Source organism: Calcarisporiella thermophila, assembly GCF_041956535.1.
Source record: "Calcarisporiella thermophila strain CBS 279.70 unplaced genomic scaffold VTP21scaffold_8, whole genome shotgun sequence".
NCBI lineage: Eukaryota > Fungi > Calcarisporiellomycota > Calcarisporiellomycetes > Calcarisporiellales > Calcarisporiellaceae > Calcarisporiella > Calcarisporiella thermophila.
The window spans coordinates 956,110-965,833 of NW_027192198.1; the positions used below are offsets into that span (position 1 = coordinate 956,110).

Genomic DNA, 9,724 nt, shown 5'->3' on the forward strand with positions numbered 1-9,724 from the left:
TTCGTATAATAATTTCTACTATTTAATCAATTTCGTTACAATCAATTTCCATGTAATCCTCCACTTTACTAAACCTATAAAGTAGGTCAGAATCAATTCACAGCTCACTAAATAACTCACGCGATAAGTATTAGAACTATCAAGATTACCTATTAGGATCACTGCTTATCGGATCGAAGGGAGGCCATCTCCTTTTACAAAATGGTTCTCATCCCGACATAATTTTTTTTTTTTTGCAGCAATATTAAATATTCTAATATCTCTCACTATCACTTCTACTTAGTTTGGAATATTGGTAGATACATTCTCTTCCCGGATTTGCAATATTGCAATTCATTATATAAAGACGCTAGATCAAATAATAGTTTGGTATCGATGCAGCTGAAAAAATTATTTCAATCGAAATAATATGGAAGACTGAGTGATTTAATATTTCGTTCTGGGGTTATAGGTGAAGAATAAATATCTTTGAGAAATATCAAGCTTAAATTTAAAATTGTCATTATTAATTAAAGATTTGGAGGCTAGCATTATATAAGATCAAGTTTAGTGCTATATTATAATTATTTGTCTTTCAATTTTCAAACTTACATTTAAAGAAACTTACTATAGAATCTTAGGACTTTATTCTGCTGCGCCCCTCAGTTATCAAATTTAGTATCTTAAAACGTTTACTTTGCGAAGGCTTTTCAGTTGAGTGATCTAAATCTACAGAACTGATCGAATGGTATATTATGAGTAGCGGCTTTTTCAAGGTAATAGCCAAGTCATATTGTTATATTCTTTGCTGTTAATAATGCAATGTTCCACATTAATTGCCAATACCTTGATTTCATTGGATTCACCAATTTATTAATCCTGTCCCCTTTTTACAGGGCACTAGCGTGGATCAGGACAGTCGCTTCGGCGACAAACAGAAAAAACTCCTGCGTACCATGTCCTTTCCTGCCGAATTCAGCAAGAAGGTTGTGCAAGTTTTCATTTCTTTATTCGATCGAATATTAATTGATCGCCTCACTTATTAGGTTGATATAAAAAAAGTAAATATGACCGTAATTAAACCTTGGATTACGAAACGAATTGTTGAGCTGCTAGGGTTCGAAGATGAAGTAGTTATAGATTTTGCGTTTGGATTGTTAGAAGAGCCGGTAAGTTTTGCATTTATTTTTCTTTCCTCCTTCAATTTTGTACATTCGGATCCCACTTCATCTTAAAAATTCTGTGCCCATCCATCTCATTTAATCTTCAAAGGAAAATATTTTGATTGGAGTCGTGTTTTCATGCAATGCTTGCAACATACGCTATTTGTTATTTATGAAAAATTAACCTGTATTTATTATTATCTCACATAGAATCCGGATCCCAGATCACTGCAAATCAACCTTCAAGGTTTCCTAGAAAAAAATGCACAACCTTTTGTGTTGGAACTTTGGCGCCTCCTTCTAGACGCTCAAGAGTCTCTTGGAGGAATTCCAACTATATTCTTAGAGCAAAAGAAGGAAGAACTACGAAAGAAAAAGGTTGGAGAATTATCAATATCTATTCTTATTTATTAATTTATTTATAAATGTTTATCCCGTAATTAGGCTGAAGAAGAGCGAATTAAGAACGAAATATTAAAAAAGCGCGAGCGAGATGGTGATCGACGTAGTCATGAGCGACGAAAGACTAGAGAAGGTCGAAGCCGATCCCAGGAAAGAGAATCACGGCGAAGGTATGACCGAAGTCCCAGGCACAGTAGCAGGCGCCATCATGATCGTAGCCCTTCGCGTGAATATAGTCGAAGTGAAAGGAGCTCACGCCGCCATCGCGACCGTAGTCGTGAGCGAACTCGGGAAAGACGGCATAGGCGCCACCGTAGTCCAATCAGGAGTAGGAGTCGTAGCAGGGATCATGACAGAAATCGTAGTAAGGATAGGAGTAGGGATCGAGGCAGGCGTCGAAGCAGGGACCGCAGTAAGAGCCGAAGTAGGAGTAGAAGTGCGAATCGTTTTAGATCGCATCGTCGAGAAAGAGATGAAAAATTAGAGATCGAAGAGCGGCTTAATGAAAAGCCGAGAATTGACGACGTGGGAAAGGATAAAGATCCCGGAGATATTGAAGAGAAAAGGAAAAAGGAAATTCCAGCTGAAAACTCTGATGGGTATGAAAATATTCCTGATAAATGTGAACGCCGTTCGCGCTCAAGATCTCGTTCTAGATTACAAGAAGATCAAGATGAACGTAAAGAGAATCCGATTTCTGAGATGAAGCGGCGTATAGAGCGAGGTGAGGATCCCGAAGCTCCTCCATCTAAAACGGCACGCATTGAAAACGAAGAGGACCCTGAACCCGGAGCGACAGTGGAGAGTAAATTAGAAGGCAATGATTAACGCTGAAAGTACATAGGATTTGATAATGAATTATTTTGTTCTTATTTGCGATGGCTGGAATTTAATGATGTTTTCTAATAATATACTGTTTATTGAAATATGAGTGATTGCAATCGGCCTGATTGCACGCATGTGCAATAGAATTTAGGAAGGGAAGAGACTTTATGTCAATAGTATTATTTTTTTTAAAGCAATGAGATATGTTCTCCCGATCTATGAATCTTGTCATTGGTGATTTTCAATTGCCCGCTACTATTGTTCACTATCAGCACAAAATGTGATTGTTCCTGCCTGTAGACAACTTAAGAAAATCAGTCTCCTAAATGATTGATTGATTTTCATTGACAATCTTTTTCATACCAAATAACTGGTGAAAGAAAATTGCGAGATATGATTTGGTAATGTATTTGTTTATAACTGTCTAATTCAATCCAAACGAGGAATCATTAAAATGCAAGTTCCTGTACCAGAAGTGCGGGGTAATAAGCAAAGTTTATGAGGTACATGTTTCTCTTCGGATTGAAGGAGGGCCGTGAGATGAAACGTCATTTGCAGAGAGGATTTAACGCTATTTTTTAATCGTTATTTATTTTTTACTTCCTCTATATAGTGTTATGTGATTGAATATGGTCTAGGCACAAACAAAAATTGATGGATGCAGGTAAAAAAATCAATGCAAGCAGAAAATATCTCCGCCTTTTGAATCGTTTGATCGCAATAATGGGATTTTATCCTTGCCAAAAACACTTTTCATAATGTACTTTCTCCTTTGCGTTAAAATGGGAAAGAAAGGAAGAAAATCATGAGCGGATGGAATAAGATCGACTTTGCAAGCTCCACAGTGGAGAGAGAAAAAAAGTATATATACCCGCACACCCATCGTTTGAAATTTGCTCTCACTCTTCAACTCACCTGGCATCATAATCACTTTATCCTACCCTCCTTTTAGCATTTTCAATTGCCCTTTGGGTTCACTTAGCATTCATTTCATTCTATAGCATATTCAAGCACCACATTTTTTCATAGTATTTTTCGATTCATCCCAATAATTCGACATGAAGTCTATCATCTCATTTGTCCTTTTAAGCATCGGCTTTGTTACCTTCGCTCAGGCTGCTCCATTCAAACGAGGAATTCTCGACGGATCCCTAGATAATGTTCAGGCGGTTAAAGATCTTCATCTATTCGATACTGCCATAAATTCGGATGGACAGAAATCTGAGGTCTCGAATACCAATACGCGCGCAGATGGAAAACAAAACAACGGAAGTTTCCAACACGATAAGCGAGGGGTAGCAGATGGGAGTTTGAACAACCTCCAGGCTGTAAAAAACCTCTCCGTGCTGGACTCCCTTACGAACTCGGATCCTCAAACATCTGAGATTAATAATGCAAATACCCGCGCGGAAGGGAAGAAGAATAATTCGGCCTTCCAGCACGATAAGCGTGGCATTGCTGACGGCAGCTTGAACAACCTTCAAATAGCTAAAAAAATTTCTCTGTTGAACACTCTCACGAATTCGGATCCTCAAGAATCAGAAAACAACAATGTGAACACTCGCGCCGATGGAAAGAAGAATAATTCAGTTTTCCAGCATGAAAAGCGTGGTGTCGCTGACGGAAGCTTGGATGATCTTCATGCGCTTGACAATATCAATGTTGCAACTACCAACATCAACTCAGACCCTCAATACGCAGAAAATAATAACGCAAATACCCGTGCTGATGGAAAAAAGAACAATTCTATTATCCAGCATGATCGCCGAGCTGTTTTCTTGCGACGTACTCACCGGCATCACCATGGCTCTTCGAAGCACTCATCTGGAATGAAAGGAAAAGCGACAACTGAGACTCCCGCTGACGTCCCGGCACCAATTTCAGCTTAAAATCTTGCATTTTTTTTTTTTTTGATTTTTTGATTTGTTTAATTCGCTTTGATACAGTTGCAGTCAAACTGTTTTAATAATTAAGGAATCTCACACTTTGATTTCTATGAAGTTAATAATACAATGTTCAGTTTCTACCCTTGTAAGGTAGAAATTCCATAATATAGGAAAATGCTTATATGAAAAAGTAATAATAAAGGTATGAAAACTTTATTGACGAATCGAAGATAAATCTTGAAATTTTATTTCTAATTGTTGACTATCTCAAACAATCTACTTCAACATAGAATGAGTATAATATTTTTTCGCACGCAAGAAGTGATATATGATCAACTTGAGATTTGTTACATCATTTTTGAAATTTCCTTTTTCTTAACCTTTAGCACGTTAAATATTCGCTCAATTTTCTGAACATCTCATCGTTGCGTTCTTTGCTGGATTAACCGTATTTATTTTCCAAAAATATATTTACGTTGTTTATCCGTTTATCAATTTTTCTCACGTCGATTCTTGACCGTCAAGTCAAGCTTTTCATTCTGTTAGAACGACTCCGCGTTATTTTTTATCTACAATTTCTACAAAAGAAATGCGGTGCTTTGATGAAAATTCATTTCTCTTCGGCAAAATCGATCGACTTGGTAAGTGCGTAAAATTTTTCGTGGATCGGCTGATGAAAATGGAAAAAATTGTTAAAACGCGAGTTTCAAATCGCGTTCCAACCCAAACATATTGGAAAGGGATTCTTAGTAACGAATACGAGCCATCTACGGGCCTAACAATATTTCAGTGAAGGGACACATTCCAATCCAAAGGAAACTGGAAAAGTATTTATTTATAAAGGTATTATTTAGAGTCTGCTTTTCCTATTCCACAAACACAAGATACAAACACTATACCGTTCATATATTTTTTTCTTTTTTCTTCTCTTTCTGTGTTGACCATAGATTATACCTAGTCATTTAATAACACTATATTTCTTTATCATATTTCCATTTACCTATGAAATTATTCATTGGAATCTCGCTCGCGCTTTTGAGCTTCAGCGCACTAAGTTACGGCGCACCTCACGCCCACGCCAGGAACGAGCTCCAGCCCAACCATCATCATCCAATAAGTCATGCTCATCATGGTCACAAGTTCATTCATGGCAAAATGAGAAAGATTGCAAACAACCCATCGAAGAAGAAAAACACCAAACCCAACCCAAAGTCTAAAAACAAGGGTAAACATAAGGGGAAAAAGCGTGTAGCAACGAAGGGAAAGACGAAGCCAGCTCTCAAGCAAGAGACCGATATGAAAACAATTCTCTCCCAAGAAGAACAGCAGAAGTTGGCGATCAACAGCATGGAGAATCTCCCAATGACAGATAAAACCCGCATGGAGCTACGGGATGCGGTGGCACGTCTTGCTAAAGCGATGGAAGATATTAAGAAGGAGAACGGCCAGAATCAGACTTTCGTGCTCAAGAAGCAGCAAGCGCAACAGAATTCATCCAGTACTCCACTTAAGCAGCCACAGACTCAGTTCCCTGTTCCATTTAAGGGGCAGAGTCTCCCCACCACACTTAGTGCACCACTTAAGAAGGAGCCGAACCAGCAAGTTACTTCGAAGATTCCAGTTAATAAGACCCAGAATAACCAGGTTAAACTCCCACTTAAGAAGAGTCAGCCTAAAGGGACGATCGATCCCAAGGAAGCGCCTAGAAAGAAGGAGGACCATCAGGCATCGGTTAAAAATTCTAAGGTGCCTGCGAACAAACCGGCAACTACTAAGCCTGCAAAACCGTATACGGAGAAGATCAAGAAGGTTTTGCCAATTCAGCCGAGACCCATAGAGTCCAAAGCCAATGCAGGAACTGGAGCACCCAACATATGGGGTTCTGATTGCGTCTGTGGTCTTGACCGTATGCATCCAAATCGACAAGTTGCCTCGTGGACCAAGCGTGATTGCGTTTGTCGCACACCCCCTGTGAAAGAGGAGCAGTATTCACCTCCTCGTATAAGGATACCCGATATTGATCCCGACTTTGATGACTATGATGACGACGACGACGACTATTCGTTCTGGAAACGTGGAGAAGACGAGGGTTCCATCTATTATACCGACGGAAATGGCATTTGCTACCAAACATTTGGAGGTCAGCACATAAAGCGTGATGCGTCCAAGTGCCGTCAGGTGGTGCGTGTATGGCCTGAAGCTCACTCTGCAGGCGATGCTACCAATGCTAATCCCGTTACAACTCTTCATCGGCGCCAGCGAGATCGTTGGATGGATTATAGGGAAGCTACGCTGGACGAGGAAGACGAGAGACGCGATCGTATCAAGGAGGCGAGCATTGACCACCGCGATAAAGTTTTAGAATATAACGATAAGGCAAACGACAAGGCTGATGAACGGAATGACCGACTGAGGGAAACAACTTTTGATGTTATGGATATTGTGGGAGATGAAGGCGAGGAGGCAACAGATCGCAACAGGGAAGAGAGCAACGAGCATCGTGACCGTGTATTGGATGAAAAAGAGCGAATCAAAGATGACCTCGATGATTACGGCTATGTTCGACCCAATCCTAATGCAAAATGGGCACCGTTATATAGAGCGAAGCTTGGAGAGAAAAATGTGCAGGAAATTTCTAAGGAAAATGCCCCCGCCGAAACTAAGAAAGAGTTTGACACAAAGTCGGTCGAGAAAGTTTTGAAGGTAAATCCCGATGAAATTGCCCACCCCTCTATCAGCACTGAATCACCACAAAGAGCTGCTACGGAAGCAAAAGCACAGCACCCTATCAAGAACGGAAAAGAGCCGCAAAAGATGACTGGCGGAGAAGGAGTCCATCATCATTTGGAAACACCTCAGAGGACGATGGAAGACGAAGAATCACACGAGAGGTCGGCTGAGCGCGAAAGACTTGCGCATAAGACACTTGAAGATTTGGATGATGATATAGTCTGGAGTATGAAAAAAGATATCCTAGATAAATCTATGTAAGGATGCCAGAATCTTGAAACTTTCTTTTATATGTTTATAATTTTATTTTCAAGATATTAATATAATATATTTTTGTTATTTTTTTTACTTAATAATAATAATAAACTCTTTATTAATTCCCTATTGATTTATTTCAAAATCTATCTATAAGTTGGAAATCATTGTTAAAGGAGAAAACATCACACGTTTCCTTATCTATTAGCACCAGGTTATTAAATATTTTCATTTCCAATAAAGATCAATGATAACTTAATTTGACTTCGAAGTGATTATATTTTGACTAATTGAAAAGAATGTTTTTTGGAAAATATCTTCGATATCATTAGCACATTTCTTACAAATTTGGAACACCTACTATTTTTACAGACCAATACTGATCCGCAGTATACCGTAGATCATCGCAGACAGCTGGATTGCGGCAAAAGGAAAGATAAATTTGAAAAGAAACTTTTAGAAAATCAAGGAAAATACGGTAGTGTAGGTTCTAGACTAGGCTCTAGACTACGATAAATTCGAAATAAATGTACACTACAGCTATAAAAAAATCCCCATTAAGGATAGACATTATTACATTGAAATTAGCCCTCTCTAAATCCCTACTCGATCCTTATTTTCTTGGGTGTAGAAGAGAGTTGTGAATTCAGTACATTGGCCATTTCTTATAGTCGCCTGACTAAAACTAATTATTGCATTTTGTATACTCAGTATTTCAATTCATTTCCCCTTGTGTCAAACATATTTTGATATTATTTCATACATGAGTGATTTCACACTTTGACGCTCCAAGAGGTATAAAATCAACTTAAATGTTATATCTACTAGGTCACTTATTGTTGATACTCGCAATATATCCCAAGCTTTGCAAGCATTACCTGGCCTAAATACAATAGATGACTTCCATACTATAATTTGTCCATTAAACATCTCGACCACCCCTTGGCCGTTGAAAATTGAACCGATATTTTATAAATTTAACTTTTTGACACGGAGTATTCCATGTGAAATTCCTTTGATGCGTCGATCATAGTTTCAGGAACGGAAGGGGTACAATGTTGAGATAACAACTGATTGCAGTTATCCATTTATGAGGAATGAAGTATGTGATCATCGTTCTCCCATCAAAAAAAAAAATAGGAATATTAGCACAGATCCTTTTAGTAAGCTATGCACCTTAGGAATTATTGAGGTCAGTTCAAATAGTTACATACTTGCTAAATCTCCGAATCCGTTTCCATCTGCCAATGGTTTTATAGTAAACGGTGCGCCTCTCAATTGGCCATTTCTTCTAAGTGAAAAAAGGGATATTTGCCGATTGAACCAAATTCATTAATAACGCGTCTTAGCGGCTAAGAATGTAAGCTATGAGAAACGTTTTTAAACCCCCCTCTCACGTCCTATCCCTCTCTTTCCTTCTTTTTATTTTTCTCTCACATCTTCGACAACTGCTACCAAAACTCACAAAAATATCAACAGCTTTATACCCCCCTTCTCTTATTCACTTATTTCCTCCATCTCCTACACTTCAAACAAAATCTTTGGAACTGGCTTTCCATTATACCTTCCTCCTCCATCACTTTATTTCTGCTATACATTTTAAATATTTTTCTTTGCTTCCATTTTAGTGTGCTTTCAAGAAAGGTTTATCTTGTGTTCTTGAACCCCCCCAAAATTTTTCTAAGCATGAAAACCCCAATCGTTTTCGCACTCACTTTGGTCAGTATCGCTACCTTGTCCACCGCTGCCCCCCTTGTTGGTCGTGGTATTGGTGACAACACCCTAAACAATGCCGATATCATTGACCATCTCTCGCTGATCAACTCGATGGTGAACTCCAACCCACAAGACAGTGAAAACCGCAATGCCAACACCAAGGCGAGCGGCCCAGGAGATAACTCGTCCATCTCTAAACAGGGTGGCGAGGGTATCTACTACAAGGGCGGTCACTGCTACGATGACGACTGCCACCACCATCATTGGCGTCGAGGATTACACAAGCGCTCCGCACGTAAGCAGCTACACAAAAATAAGGATGTAACTGCAGCTCGCATGCGTATGGTTAGCCAGATGCTGTCGCAAGACGTTGAAGATCATGGTGCAGCTACTATCGGTAAGCGTGGTCTCTTGGATAACACCCTGAACAATGCCGATATCATTGACCACGTCGAGGCTCTCAATTCCATGGTGAACTCCAATCCTCAAGACAGCGAGAACCGCAACGCTAACACCAAGGCGAGCGGCCCTGGCGATAACTCTGACCTTTCCAAACAGGGTGGTGAGGGTATCTACTATAAGGGAGGCCACTGCGATGGTGATGATTGCCATCACCACCACTGGCGTCGTGGTGTCTTGGATAACACCTTGAACAACGCCGACATCATTGATCACGTGTCATTGCTCGATTCCATGGTGAACTCCAACCCTCAAAACAGCGAGAACCGCAACGCTAATACCAAAGCTAGCGGCCCTGGCGACAACTCC

The 9,724-nt window shown here is 39.6% G+C and overlaps 4 protein-coding genes across 4 annotated transcripts; all 4 read left to right on the plus strand.

The window, feature by feature from the left end:
• Window positions 1-734: 734 nt before the first annotated feature.
• VTP21DRAFT_11239 (uncharacterized protein) lies at window positions 735-2,372 on the plus strand (the record flags this gene model as incomplete). Its single annotated transcript, XM_069390663.1, has 6 exons — window positions 735-755; window positions 876-965; window positions 1,026-1,148; window positions 1,353-1,520; window positions 1,587-2,143; window positions 2,201-2,372. The coding sequence occupies 6 exons, from the start codon at window positions 735-737 to the stop codon at window positions 2,370-2,372; spliced, it is 1,131 nt and encodes a 376-aa protein (XP_069252789.1).
• Window positions 2,373-3,427: 1,055 nt separating this feature from the next.
• VTP21DRAFT_11240 (uncharacterized protein) lies at window positions 3,428-4,258 on the plus strand (the record flags this gene model as incomplete). The annotated part of the gene is made up of 1 exon (XM_069390665.1): window positions 3,428-4,258. The coding sequence occupies one exon, from the start codon at window positions 3,428-3,430 to the stop codon at window positions 4,256-4,258; it is 831 nt and encodes a 276-aa protein (XP_069252790.1).
• Window positions 4,259-5,257: 999 nt separating this feature from the next.
• Window positions 5,258-7,246, plus strand: VTP21DRAFT_11241 (uncharacterized protein; the record flags this gene model as incomplete). The annotated part of the gene is made up of 1 exon (XM_069390666.1): window positions 5,258-7,246. One exon carries the CDS (start codon window positions 5,258-5,260, stop codon window positions 7,244-7,246), a length of 1,989 nt encoding a protein of 662 aa, XP_069252791.1.
• A 1,680-nt stretch (window positions 7,247-8,926) lies between these two features.
• Window positions 8,927-9,693, plus strand: VTP21DRAFT_11242 (uncharacterized protein; the record flags this gene model as incomplete). The annotated part of the gene is made up of 2 exons (XM_069390667.1): window positions 8,927-9,652; window positions 9,676-9,693. 2 exons carry the CDS (start codon window positions 8,927-8,929, stop codon window positions 9,691-9,693), a joined length of 744 nt encoding a protein of 247 aa, XP_069252792.1.
• Between the last annotated feature and the right edge of the window lie 31 nt (window positions 9,694-9,724).